At 35.5% G+C, this 15,799-nt stretch overlaps 1 protein-coding gene across 1 annotated transcript in view; it reads right to left on the reverse strand.

Moving 5' to 3' along the window:
* LOC107666797 (myotubularin-related protein 4-like) overlaps nucleotides 1–15,799 on the reverse strand; it is an 84,183-nt gene that overhangs the window by 63,148 nt on the left and 5,236 nt on the right. The window contains exon 2 of the mRNA XM_016458280.1: nucleotides 8,621–8,717. Within this exon, the coding sequence (XP_016313766.1) occupies nucleotides 8,621–8,623 (3 nt within the window). The 5' untranslated portion in view covers nucleotides 8,624–8,717. The remainder of the gene's footprint in view (nucleotides 1–8,620; nucleotides 8,718–15,799) is intronic.

A 15,799-nucleotide genomic window follows, 5' to 3' on the forward strand; every position in this document is an offset into this window, starting at 1 on the left:
AGAGAGAGAGAGAGAGAGGATCCGCAGCGGCTCCAGTGACACAGCATTCTTCAGCATCTCCTCCCTCCCTCACCGGCTCCATTGTAACCTGCTGAGAGACGCTCGCTCTGCAGTTTCCCAGCATGCATCGCTTGGGATGCAGTGGGATGGGGAAAAAACCCGCCATAAAGTCTCGAGATATGTTTTTTTTCCAAAGTTAAACTTGCATTCATTTTACATGGCTTTCTAAACATGCGGCTTCATTTGTGCGAGATGCGAGTGCAACGGTGATAGATGTCCCTGTAGAAAATGGGCGAAATAGGTGTTCTGTGTGAACAGCTTGGTTTCAGTTTTGATGTAAACAAGATCTTCTCGGCATTGATGTTCTCTTTTTACGCTATATTTTTAATGAACAACGCAGCAGCGCCGCATCTAGTGGCTTCAACTGGATAGGCTAACAAAAACATTATAATGCAACGACATTTACATCGTCATCGCATCTCGTGCGCCGCTGATAAGGCTGCCTCAACACACACCTAAAATTCAAATACAATTTTATATATTTTTTCAATATTTGAAGTCGAATGTGGATTTTTATTTTAAATACGACGAATATTCGAAATTCGAATTTTTTTGGACAGCCCTAGTGAGACATGATAAAAACAGTTACTCACAGTTGTGTCGAGACATTGCTGTCGAATCCAACAGTCTACACAACATCGTCTTTTAGTTTCAATCTATCTGAAAATCCTGTGTGGAATTGTGTCTTGTTTAAAAACAAATCTGTGGTAAAATTAAGCGAACAAACGACCAGGTTCTTACTGACGCGATCTGGAACTTATTAAAAATAAAGTTCATCCAAGGCAAGGAAGGAAGGCAATGCAAAGACTGTTTTTCCACAGCGTCTTGTTATCCTTGGAGTCATCTTTATCATTTGATTGCTGAGTAAACCTGTGTTCGCCTCTCTCTTTATTTACCTACTACATGCACAAATGAGTGGGCGGGGCTATAGAGGCAGTGATGTGGAAGTAGGCATTTTCATTTCATCACTACAGACAGATTTGTTTGGGTTTTTTTTTTGGAAATTGTAGTTGCACCTTTAGAGGTGTGTGTTCACACATGTACTGCGTTCATAGAGAACACTGCTGGAGCTGATGGAATGTGATTCACTGCAGACGTGGCCTTATGACTCCAAGACACCTATTTTTAGAAAAGGAGGACACCCTGCCACAGACTAACTACCCCTTCAGCACAACACACACCTCACGTCTCACACACACACACGTCGCTCCCCTGAAACCAGCTGTGCACGTCACACAAATGCATGACACAGGGCATAAAGAAGGAAAAGCCTACAACACCACAAACAACTCACTCTGTTTAACTGCATGAGCCATCAGAACACATTAGTCTACAGTACACAACCACTGTCATAACCATTCATCAATATACAACAACATCAAACATCGAGTCATGTCCAACACTGGGTAATACATAATGATAAATTAAGTACACAAGCACCAAATCATTACTGTACTTAATGACTCTACGTGAGCAGAAAGAGAGAAACAAACAACTATATGTAGAGAAATTTCTATTCTATATATATAAACAAATGTAAACAATAAAAAAACAAATAAACATAACATTAACATAACATTTATATTTGCATATATAACAAAAACAATAAAATGTATTTAATTTTTATATATATATATTAAGAAATTAAAGACATTTTAAATTATACAAAATGTTAACAAATATAGAAAATATAAAAACAAATAAAAAATATATAATATAATTTTATTGTTTTTATAAAGAAATAGTAAATATATATCTCTTGCAATACTTTCTTGAAAACTTTAATTGTTGGCTATTTAACGAATGATTCATGTAGATCTAAATTTGCTGATTTCACTGTAAAGGGCAAAAAGAGTCCGAAATTTTCGTATGCGTTTTTCCGTTTTTTTCGTATTTGTCATCCTTTCCTATCAAAATGCTTGCTACGGATGCGAAAACGCAGAAAATCGAACCTGGTCCGAATTTTTTTATGACGGACGAAAGTTTCGGAGGCAGTGTGTAAACGTGATTGGCACAACGTGAGGTCGAATTTATTTTTCAACGTGCGAAAATTTCGGACGTAAAATTCAGACTCAGTGTGCAGAGACCTTAACCGAGTCTTCAAGTGTTTGCCTGAAGCTCCTTGAGCCATAAAACAGCTCAGCCCGTTTTTTAGCACTGAAACTGAACCCGTAGATGTTTTTATATGGAGGATGGATACAGGTGAGCTCAGAGCCTGACATCATGCAGGACAGTGTTCGGCCCTACCTTCACACGGCCCATTATTCACAGACAAAAACAAGGTAAAAAGATCCTCATTGTTATCTGTGAGTGAAAGGGAACGAAATATAACCGAACAGGAACAGACTGAGTAAATCGATTGTTTTCTGGGTGTGTGTGTGTGTGTGTGAATGAATGTAGAGACACACAGACACACCTGCTGGAAAACTCACCTCTCACAACTGAGCTGAACTAAACTGAACTGCACTGAAGAAGGGCTTTTTCCAAATCTGAACTGAACTTGAAATAAATGACTTTGGAAAAAGATGCAGAATTATAATTCAAATATGTATTTCAAATACGTAGAATTAATTTCGAATGAAAAATTCTATAAAATTCATATTACTGCTGTAAGTGTAGTTGTAAACAATTAATTTTATTTTTTATATATGAATTACCAATAAGATGTCACCACATATACTTTACAACAGAACAGAAGATACTAAACACTAAATACTAAAATTCATATATTAAAATTTTAATAATCAACTTAATTGAAATTAAATTAATTTAAGATGCTGTGAAACAATCCTGTAAATTAAATAAAAATAAAATATGGAAATATTTTCAAAAAATGAAAAAATACAAAAGCACATACAAATGTATTAAAACCTACAATACAATTCAAATTTTAAAAAAAATCTGAAAATATAAAAAGCTAATTCAAAATATTAATAAAGATTATAATAGTAATAATAATAATAATAACAACAATAATACTAAAATAACTGATGTGTATTGATGTCCAAAAAATGAGCCAAAAAATAAGACCAGGTTTACAAGACAAAAAACAAAACAGAACAACTTTAGTAATTGTGCTGGCCTAGTACATTTTCTAGTCAATAAAACCATCTTCCTGTCAATCCAATTCAAATTACTATTCAACTTCCTGTGTGTCATGGCCAATTCAATTCAAACTCACACTGAGAAAAGAGTGAAATCATAATTAAGAACATTACGAAAATGCCACAATACTGATTATTACATGTGACCTTGGAGCACAAAAATATTTGTAGCAATAGCCAACAATATATTGTATTTTTCTTTTATGCCAAAAATCATTAGGATATTAAGTAAAGATCATGTTCCATGAAGATATTCTGTAAATTTCCTACTGTAAATATATCAAGACTTAATTTTTGATTAATAATATGCATTGCTAAGGACTTCATTTAGACAAATTTAAGGGTGATTTTCTCAATATTTTGATTTTTTTTTTGCACCCTCAGATTCCAGATTTTCAAATAGTTGTATCTCAAACCATACATCAATGGAGAGCTTATTTATTCAGCTTTCAGATGATGCATAAATCACAATTTCAAAAAATTGACCCTTATGACTGGTTTTGTGGTCCAAGGTCAGCTCAGATTCTGAATGGATAAGAATGGAAACATGCAAACCACTATTTCTATGACAGAAAACTCTCAGGAGACTGTAGAAACGCTCTTACAACAACAAAAACAGAAGTTGCTTTACCAAATGGAGTCTCAAGAGAACACGAAATATAACCGAACAGGAACAGACTGAGTAAATCGATTGTTTTCTGGGTGTGTGTGTGTGAATGAATGTAGAGACACACAGACACACCTGCTGGAAAACTCACCTCTCACAACTGAGCTGAACTAAACTGAACTGCACTGAAGAAGGGCTTTTTCCAAATCTGAACTGAACTTGAAATAAATGACTTTGGAAAAAGATGCAGAATTATAATTCAAATATGTATTTCAAATACGTAGAATTAATTTCGAATGAAAAATTCTATAAAATTCATATTACTGCTGTAAGTGTAGTTGTAAACAATTAATTTTATTTTTTATATATGAATTACCAATAAGATGTCACCACATATACTTTACAACAGAACAGAAGATACTAAACACTAAATACTAAAATTCATATATTAAAATTTTAATAATCAACTTAATTGAAATTAAATTAATTTAAGATGCTGTGAAACAATCCTGTAAATTAAATAAAAATAAAATATGGAAATATTTTCAAAAAATGAAAAAATACAAAAGCACATACAAATGTATTAAAACCTACAATACAATTCAAATTTTTAAAAAAATCTGAAAATATAAAAAGCTAATTCAAAATATTAATAAAGATTATAATAGTAATAATAATAATAATAACAACAATAATACTAAAATAACTGATGTGTATTGATGTCCAAAAAATGAGCCAAAAAATAAGACCAGGTTTACAAGACAAAAAACAAAACAGAACAACTTTAGTAATTGTGCTGGCCTAGTACATTTTCTAGTCAATAAAACCATCTTCCTGTCAATCCAATTCAAATTACTATTCAACTTCCTGTGTGTCATGGCCAATTCAATTCAAACTCACACTGAGAAAAGAGTGAAATCATAATTAAGAACATTACGAAAATGCCACAATACTGATTATTACATGTGACCTTGGAGCACAAAAATATTTGTAGCAATAGCCAACAATATATTGTATTTTTCTTTTATGCCAAAAATCATTAGGATATTAAGTAAAGATCATGTTCCATGAAGATATTCTGTAAATTTCCTACTGTAAATATATCAAGACTTAATTTTTGATTAATAATATGCATTGCTAAGGACTTCATTTAGACAAATTTAAGGGTGATTTTCTCAATATTTTGATTTTTTTTTTGCACCCTCAGATTCCAGATTTTCAAATAGTTGTATCTCAAACCATACATCAATGGAGAGCTTATTTATTCAGCTTTCAGATGATGCATAAATCACAATTTCAAAAAATTGACCCTTATGACTGGTTTTGTGGTCCAAGGTCAGCTCAGATTCTGAATGGATAAGAATGGAAACATGCAAACCACTATTTCTATGACAGAAAACTCTCAGGAGACTGTAGAAACGCTCTTACAACAACAAAAACAGAAGTTGCTTTACCAAATGGAGTCTCAAGAGAACAACCAATAAGAAAAACAGCCCAAATGATCACATTCAGAACATCTTCACAGGAACATTTTGCAGGCACTTTGCTCCCCAGACAATTAAAGACGCTACACAATAAGAGCCGCACTGGGCCGCAACGGGCCAGTGAGAAGCATTGACTGCGTCAACTTGACCAGAACACTGGCCTTCAGTTCCCATCCAATCACACACCAATTACTTATCACAGCGCTTCTGAAAACTAATGTAACTCTTTAAAGACCGTTTTCCGCACACAAAATAAATTTCACATGCCACTACAGAACATACTAATAACCACCAAAAAAAAAAAAAGTGTATGATGTATAGAGGGGCTTTTAATCATAAACAAGCCTGAAAGTTCCAGCTGCTCATTTAGAAAGATAAGAGAGATAATATACACATCTTACGACCATCTAAAACATATTATAACATAAAAAAAACAATGTAAACATCATCTATTCATCAAAGGTGCATCATAAGCAATCACACGATATTCACTAATAGCAAACTGTTAAATGTGCAACAGTGCCATGTTTTGACTTTGAAATGTGCAGAGCTCGCATGCATTTGATTGAATTACAGCCTTTTCAACTTTGTCTATTTTTTCATCCTCAAATTCAAGACCTCTTAAAAAAGACTTTTGTTACTCTATTTAAGATTTCGTATGAGCAAATTTAAGACTCTTTAAGGAGATGATAAGATGGTTTCTTCTTTCGGTAGTGGTTGATTTACTCTTACGAGGTTTACGAACAGTCCTGAGGAGGACGAGGCACAGGCTGTGCTTTGTTTATGGAGAGCGCTAAGTGTTTAATGAGTGTCGAGGGACGCGTTCATTTGCTCAGAGCGACACATCATGGAAAACCCACGGCTTCACACTCCGCTGCTCTCACACTCAGTAAAGTGTGAACGATGCTCAGATCAGCAGCACAAAAAACATGCATTAACTACAAGACGGAACTGTTGGAAAAACTGGTTCTAAAACAGATTATAAAATAATTCTGATCACATGAATCAACCTTCGATTTTAAAGTTGTAGTCATTTAGTTTTGACATTTTTATTTTTTACTAATAAATGCACCAGTGTTATTTTAGTATCACATGTATACAATTATAGTTTTTGCTAATATTTTGAAATAGATTGTGTTTACTTTTCGATAATATATTTCTATCCGTTTTCACATTAATATTGACGTTTTAGTAATTTTGCGTTTTTTGTCATTTTTGTTAGGTTTTTCTTTTTTTTATGTCTATATAGTTTTTATTTAATTTATTTATTTGCTTTAGTTTTAGTTATTTTAGTACTTCACGTTAAGCTAAACAATTTGTGCCTTGGCAACTAGTTATAATGAAATAAAATTTAATTTTTGTAATTTATATAATTTTAGTTGATGTTAATTTTATCTAATGTGACTTTTTTATGGTTTTAGATTTAGTTAACGATACTTTCTGATAAATTGATCAAAATGAAATGAGTTTATGATTAAAACAAAAACTAATGTCTGTCAATGGGCTCAAAAACTATGTAATTCAAAAGAAAAGTTTTCATACCCCACTGACAGATTTGCTCTTGCTCTCATTATAAACATAATTTAGATCAATTTATCAGAAAAAAAAACTTCTTATCTGATGTAATTTTGCTTCAAGTAAATGCATCTTGATTTAAGGAGGTTTAGATATTTGTGCTAGAAAACAAGACAAAAATACTGAGCAAAATATTCTTTTTTTTTTTTCAGTACATAATGCCACGACTATGAATTTAAGACTTTCTGCTTCTCTGCTTAAGGCCTTCATTTGTAAATAGGAGACTTTTTCAGACCTGCACTGTAAAAAAAAATCTGTAAAATTTACGGTAAAAAAACAGCAGCTGTGGTTGCCGGAATTTAACCATAATAAAATAGGGTAGCAACATTTTAGCTTATAACATATAACATTTTTAACTTAAATTTACAGTTAAATACCGTAATTTCATTAACTGATATAATGTTAATATACCAACCTATTGAAGTGCTGAAATCTGTTTTGTACTTTTGTAATACACTGATAACCACCAAATGCAGGTGGTGATGAGAAAGTCACATGATGAACAAAAGCCCATCACAAGCAGCTTTTAAATATTAACATATATAGAAGGTGCACAGTGTCATTCACACAAACACCATCATGGTAACACACATGAAACTGAAATAACGCAATAAACATTCATTTAACAACATTAGGTGTAACACACAGCCCTAATATACAAAACTGATAAGAAAAAAATAAGAAGAAACAGTTATTTCAACAAAAAAAACAATCAAATTTGAAATGTAACCCAGGGAATTCTGGGAATGTGAATTTATGGTTATTCACTGTAAATTCTACAATCTTTTTCACTTCCAAAAACGGTATACTACCGTAAAATTACATGCAATGTCCAATACAGTTTTTCACCGTATATAGTAGGGAAATTTACCGTTAACCATTTAACAGGTTCTTACTGTAGCATTTTTAGTCTTTTATCGTTAAATTCACGGTAATTTTTTACAGTGTGCAGAATCTCTGATTATGTCAAAACATACTAAAACTACAGCCAAACACAGTCTAGATTCCTCTAATGCTGACACTGCTTAGCTAGAGACGATTGTTCATTAAGCCTAAACATTTTGGGAACTGCAGTAAAAAGTCAGCCTAAAAGACTCAAATAACCTTTGCTCAACAGGTCAGACGATTAACCTCAAACTGGAATTTTGCAGCAAAAGGGTTTCAATGCATCCGTCAGCGTTTAAGAGGCATCAGCATTCCCTGAGCTTTCTTCAAACATAGGCATGCAAACATCAAGGATCTTCCCAACATCTGTTCACCCCTGCAAGGTAGTTTTATTGGGAAAGTCCACTCTGGAAGAGCAGAAAGTGAAAAACAGGAAGAGAGCGGAATGCAAACCATCATGACGGTTAAGAACAACACGGGGTCACGACAAACACATGAAGCACAACATGCGATCTAAAGACAAACACGCATCAGTCTCTGATATGCCAATAATGAAAGGATTGTTTCATAAAGGTGATAGATGTCGTCTTGGCTTGCTCTTCCAGCCGGAGGGCATTTCTTTAGCATGCACTGAGCCAAAGAGCAGCTCGGGCTGCAGAGACCACAGCGCTGAACACACGCCGTACACTCAGGGTGGATTATTAGATTTGAAGCACACAAAATGTATCTAACCAAATAAACCGTCGGTTATCCTCAGGTGACCCTCGGTCAGCAAAAGCACAGGAAATGATAAAAGGTTGCCTGAATCTCACAAAAACAGTTCTAAAATGTCATATTTCAAACCCAAATCAAAAGAAAAAGCAAGTTATTGCACTGTGACACATTCTAACAACCCCCAGACTCACCATTTTCTCAGCAGAAGTGCTGTGATTTAGTCTCGGCTATAGCTCTCCTCACCGCGACGCGTCTCTCAACTCAGTGACAGCTCACGAGACACACAATCTGCAAGAAAACAGATCAGAAATCAGCCAATGTCAAAATGTAGTGATGACAACTGTTCACTAAACTTAAACCATTCAACACATAAGCATCAGTGAGGTCAGATGGGGAACAAATTCAATGTCAAACAGAACAGAAGTCTATTAAAAATTGAAATCTTTTATAACAATATTTAAGTCTTTACCCTCCCTTTTTTTATCAATTTAACACATCCTTGCTGAATAAGATCATTAATTTCTTTCAAAAAAAATAAAAAATACACAACAAGTTTCAACATTGATAATAAATCAGCATATTAGAATGATTTCTGAAAGATCATATGACACTGAAGACTCGGGTAATGACGCTGAAAATCCAGCTTTGCATCACAAAAATAAATTATATTTTAAAGTATATTAAAACAGAAAAGCATCATTTTAAACTGTAAAATATTTCACACAATTACTGTTTTTTTCTGTATTTTTTGCTCAAATAAATGCATCCTTAATGAGCAGAAAAGACTTCTTTAAAAAATATATATATATATCTTACCGATCCCAAACTTTTTAACAGTGTTGTTTGTAAGTGTGTATGCATGTATGTATATATACACACACATTTTGCTGCAGGATGACAAAATACATGTAAAAAAGGCAGCAAAATATGCTACTTGAAAAAAAAAACCCCCGCTTTTGAATTTCACAAAAATGCCCCCCTAAAAATGTGTCCAATTGGTGAACACAAAAAAAAAAAATTATGCTGGGCTTTCTGAAGACCAGTCCAGTCAGCCGAAAAGTTGACCTCAAAAATATGTAGCTTTGCACATCCCCTAGTGTTATGTGCATGTATCTTATTTCTGTTATTGCTCGTGCAAGCAGCAAGGACACACATCAGTGTTGTACAATAAGTGATATTAGTGTTCAGTTCTGCTCAGATCAAAAGTCTTTCTCAACTCTTTCTCTGGAATGTTCAGCATTTGTGTTTTTCCTGCTCAGAGTCCAAATACTTGCAAAATTTGATAGTAAAATGTTGAGTCTAAGACATAGTTGAGCAAACAGATTCGAACATGCACAGGTTATCAGTGCAGTCTGTCACTGTCAGGTGCTCTAAACACACACACACACACACACACACACACACACACAGAGGCAGTTTAATGATCCCGTGTAAAGCACTGTGTGTTTGTATGCGCTCATGAACACACCCATGGAGTTCCTCCTCACCCCGCGCTGCTCTCACCCGCCGAGACGACCTTGATTTCCGGCTACAAGCTGACTAATAGGATGAGCTTTGATTTACAGGAAAAGGAAAGTGAAAACTCCACAGGATCCAAGAGCTCATGGGAAACACACAGATCACCAACCATGTGTGCGCACACTTGTTGACTGGGTTTCCTAACAAAACGTCCACTAAAAAAAAAGTTACAATGAAAGTTTTGTAAAGAAATTCAAACAAAGGCACAGTTCATATGTATATGTATGTATATCTATATATAAAAATTGTACTATATATATAAAATGAAAATTATATAATATTTATATACAAATACACATTTACTAGAGATGCACACATATGTATATACATATGATATAATTTAAATTTATATGTGTTTTTATTTTATCTATTATATTTTTCAGCAATGTATGTGTAAATGCACACTACTACATACACGTTCACATATGTACATGTATATCAATATGTAAATTGTCTTTAAATATACAGTATGGTGGATTTTAATGCAGAACGACTTAATACATGTAAACATACAGTAATATAAACTATTTGAAAATTAAATGGCTGGGCAAGAAAAAAATGATCTACTGGCAAGACAAGTAAAAAAAACGTATTGTTGAGCTTGAGATCAATTAAAAGTCCATTCTTATACACACTCAGAAAAAAGGTACCACAGATGTCACTTTTGTACCTTTTCAAAAGGGTCTAATCTGTACCAATTGGTTACTATGTACTTTTAAAGTACTAATATGCACCCTTAAGGGGTAAAAAAAGGTACAAAAGTGTACCTTTTGAAAAAGGCAGCTGACAGCTTTTCTTTTCTGAGTTTCGATTCAAACATGACAGCTCTACCTGAATGCAAGAGGGCAGCCTTTACCCACAACGCAAGGCTTCTGCAGATTCATTTGAAACACACCCTCTGAACACTCACTCAGCACAAACTCTCACGAGACACGTCAAAGATATCAGAAATACCTCTCATACTCCATCTTATGGCATTTAAAAAGAGAAGAGACGCTGTTTAACTCGCGTCTGAAGCCACACTGTAACAGTTTCCGAACGCTCTAAACTTCCGAAAGCGCTACAAATGTAACGAGCGCAACGTTCCACTCGCGCGCAACAGCGTGTCAGTGAATGAAACGCTCATGTATGAGGTGTGATAACTGAACACACACTCTATACTCATTCTTAAAGTTGAGCTCTTACCTGAGCGTGGACACAAACTCCTGCGCGCTTCACGCCACGACTACGCCCATCCACGCTCACACACAAAGCGCGCGAAGTGGGAGGAGCCTCGGGGCGTGTTGTACGTGAGCACGCTGTTCTTGTGCGTGTCTCAGCAGAGGCATAGCACGCACGTTTCCATCGCTCTGGGTTCTAAACAAACTTTCAACGCATGTGCGTCCACGAGCATCTGTATCAGTAGAGCACATAGCAAAGAAACGCTCGCTGTGTTTTGTTTGCATGTAACGCCCCCACCCGCGATACATTTCACAATCACAATAGAGTCTGCAGACCCCTCCTGAGACCCTGCTGCTGTCCGTGTGTTTACACTGCACTGGAATGACCTGGAAAAAACTGCAAGCGAAAGCCGAAGCCATTTGTTTATAAAGGTCATTTGCTCATTCATTTAAATTGATGATAAAAAAATTATAATAAAATAAATAAATAAATTATTATTACAACTAGGCAAAAATGTGAATTATATATATAATTACACACACGTATACACACACACATAGCTTTTTGCCCAGTTGTTTTTTTTTTGTTTATCAAATTAAATGAATGAGTAGACCACCTTTTTAAGCATCTGATGTGGTGCTGGACTGTGCCTATGATTTTATTGTACATTATTGTGCCAATAATACTATAGAAAAACTGAAATACCATTTTCTTGTAAAACATACTCAAAAACTTCAAAAAAAAACTTTATTATTGCTGTATATTGGAAAAAAAATACATCTTTATAACAGTTACACTCCAGTTATATTGGACTCAAGAAACCAGATGAACAGAGTAGGCTATATGATCCATTAAAATGTAAATGTATTAATTTAATTTCATTAATTATTAATTGTACACTTTATGTGAACCAAAGCTCTATATTTTGCAAATTGGCAAATAAAAAAAAAAACAAATGAATACTTTAATTAGAAAAGTCCTTTTCTCTTTGGATTACAAGCCAACAACTGTTGCTATTTCAATCTAGAAACCATTTTTTCCTGATCTTTCCATTTGTTCCAGGATGGCTGTTTATACATTAAAGACTAACATGCAGAAAGCCGACAAAGCTAACAGACCCTCACACCACTTATATTTATGAATCAATGATAATATGAACATAAATATTCTATATCAGCATTTATTGCACTTGTTATCTAACCATGTTACACACAAACTTCCCCACAGTTTCCAAGCCTCCAAACACGCCTCCTTTAAACATGGCACAAAACGCCTTTTATGGCAGTAACACACGCTGTGGTCACCGAGCAAATGCTTTACGACAGGACTTCCGTGAGCGTCTCACCTGTGAGGTGTGATGGAGGAAGTGAAAAGAAAGTGAACGTGTTTTCTATGTTTAGCCTCCATGAACTTTCCATTCCCCACAAAATTCCACACAAGTGAGACCAGTACAGTTTCTGCAGCACTTGGAAAACTTTATTTGGTGCCAATATTTGAACACAGAGAACAATGTTTATAAGACTGATTCTTTTGGTTATTCTGAACTTCGCATCAGGAGTAACTGTGCATCTGAACCTGAGGAGTTGCCACACACCTCCAGAACAGCAAAGCCTTAGTGTAAATGAAGAGATCCGCATTCCCACAGCCGCACAGGTCCAAACACGCCAGTCCTTATCTGACGTCACACAACACACACTGTGACTGAACTATTCTAGATGCACTTCAGAAATCACTCAACAACTCAAATTATATATTGGTAGATAGAAATGTGACTTAATACCGCAAAATATAAATCCACAAAACCCTAATGCCCAAAATTTAGGCTGCTATTACATTTGAATGCATAGAAAGCCCTTTATATTGTGTAAGAAAAATATGAAATGCAATACAAAGATGTGGCTGAAGTTGCTGTGACTTATTTACAATGCAACTAAATATACATAACACTCAATTAGGCTTGATTTTTGACACTTTGTAGTAAAAAATCTGGGGACCTCTGTTATAAAAACAACATGTTGCTTCCAGAATTCATTTCATTTTTTATTGTACTATTGCTACACACTTAAAAATAAAGGTTCTTTATTGACATCAATGGTTCTGCAAAGAACCTTTAACTTCCAACTTTTCATTCCACAAAAGGTTCTTTACAGTAGGCTTGCCGCGATAGACGGTGCTGACGGTGATACCGTTGTTAAGCTGCAACACCGGTTACGTCACTTGCCCACCGCGGCACCGACCCCCACCGTCGTTTTGATTTTTTATAGTAATAAAAATAATTTAATTCAGTAAAAGAACAGACACTACAATTAAAAACTGAACGCGGCTGCTCAATGCAGTGTGCCGAACGACAGTCACATCACAGATCAGATTTAATTTATCCAGTGAGAAGAGTGAGTCCAGCTGACTGACAAGAGTGAGGTGAGACAGACAAAACGATGGCGGATGATTTAGTTTCGAAACGAGATGCAAAAGCACCTGTTTGGCAATATTCTGGATTTTGAAAAGCCTGTTGACTTTTGCTGTTTATCTAAGGTGATTTTTTATTTATTTTTGACAGCAAGGTGTATGCCGTGCCTCCAAGCTTTCTTACTCATTTTGCTAATAAACATTCTACTTTCTTATTTATTTGGTTATATATTTTACATGTTTACTTAGCCTATTTCTAGTTTTGTATACCTATTTAAACTTTATGTAAGTTATTTATTTTATATTAGGCATAGCCTGCCCTATAGCATGGTGTATTTTTATTTGTTTTGTTAATAAAAGTTCTATGTTTTATATATACCCTAAAGTGAGTTTGACGTTGTATTTGTTGTTGCATTCAAGCAATTGACGCCGAACTGCCGCTAATTCGAAAGTGAAAGTAAAATGGGTGCAAGTATAAACGAGCATTACGAGCTGCGTGAGTGCGGCAAGCATGAACGGCTCGTCCGTGACGCGGGATTCGCGCCGCGTGGGGCAGAGAGGAGCGAGTATGAGAACCATTCACAGACACAGGCTGTGTGTGCGCTCTTCTGAATTGGGAATAGCCAACATGCATTATAAACTTATTTCAAATTAATCTGTTGGGGAGATAAAATGTGTAAGATAACGTTCACGTACTAACAAAAACATCTAAGAATGTATCTTTTATTCTCCAGTACTGAAAACAGAACCGATAAGGGAGCTTTTGATATGCGCTGTGACGCAGCTCTTGCAAATTACCTTTTTTGTTCGTTGTCTGTCATTTTGAAGCTTAAGTTGCATACGGTTTTCTTTAGTTTTAATTTGCCTAACTATCGATCTGACCCAGTAGACGCCATAATCCCACTCTGTCTCTCTCCCGTCCCGCTCTCCGTTTTTTTTTTTTTTAATGGTGGGTGTTTATGCAGTTGGCTAGAGCAGTGCTGATTGGGGAGAACGGAGGTGCGCTCACTCTTGCCCAGGGCAAGTAAGACTGCAACTCAAGGCTGGCAGTCATGCATATGCTCTGGAACAGAGTAATATCGCGTCCACGTCGCAGGCTTTGCGATTAGCAAATCGCAACCTCTCAAATCGCGATTTCGATTCGATTTCGATTAATCGCACAGCCCTAGTGGCCAGGCCTGCGGAATGGAGAAAACTACAACCAACTTTCACACAGCGCTGCACACGCTCCAAACATAGCAAAACCGACAACAAAATCCTCCATGAGAAAAACACTAGATACAATCTAGAATCTGTTTCCAGGTCAAAGCGAAGGGGACGGCAAACTCGAACTCAGGTCGACCCGTCCATGACCTCGCTGACCTCTAGACACTCATCAAGCTGAATCTCAACTCAAAACACAGATACAAACACTGTCGTCATCAACAGAGCAAATTCAATACACTGAAATCGTCTGTCTGGGACAATTGGATTTGGTGAGCCTGTGTTTAGCATAGATGACAATCTGATCTCATTTATTTCCCTTCAGATAAAAACTGCATCTGTGCTGATCTTATGAGCACAAATTGGTGAGAGGGAATTAAAAACCACAGCACGGCCAATATAAATATATTAAAAACTATGATATTAATGATAAATCAGATCTTTTCAATTTGTTGAGAAGAGATGCGCTACCAACTGCACATTGGATTTTCTCCTGGCAGAGAATGAAATAAGTGAAAAGACGCATGGCATCAGAATATACTAGGATTTGTTCACAAGATCTGATTTTTTAGACAGACTGTTCAAACTTATATATGGCTGGCCTGGGTCTGATTTAACAAGATAACAAACCACCTGGCAAAGCTGGCTGTCATTTAAAATCAGAATTCATGTTTTTTTCTTTTATCAGACAAAAGAAAAATAAAATACATTTTAGTTTGAGATTTTTTAACAATTAAAGGGGTCATATGACGTTGCTAAAAAGAACATTATTTTGTGTATTTGGTGTAATGCCAACCCTCTACATTGCGAGTAAATCACTCGCATATGTCGATGTATGAATATTTCAGTATACAGTAAATCACTCGCACACTCGCAGACTAAATCTTCACTCTGGGCGACTAAATGATGTCTAATATTAGCCAATTGCTAATAAATTCTCAGATTTTACTCGCTCTCTGACTGAGCAGCACATCAGAGTTTCACTCTCCGCCAAGCGATCTGTGCTGTTTTTCAGTTCATCTGAATGGATGTGCAACGCACCTGTATTTAACGTACCGTAAACTCTAGTGTGAAGGCGCACG

This window comes from Sinocyclocheilus anshuiensis, unplaced genomic scaffold (assembly GCF_001515605.1).
Source record: "Sinocyclocheilus anshuiensis isolate Anshui unplaced genomic scaffold, SAMN03320099.WGS_v1.1 scaffold245, whole genome shotgun sequence".
Taxonomy (NCBI): Eukaryota; Metazoa; Chordata; class Actinopteri; order Cypriniformes; family Cyprinidae; genus Sinocyclocheilus; species Sinocyclocheilus anshuiensis.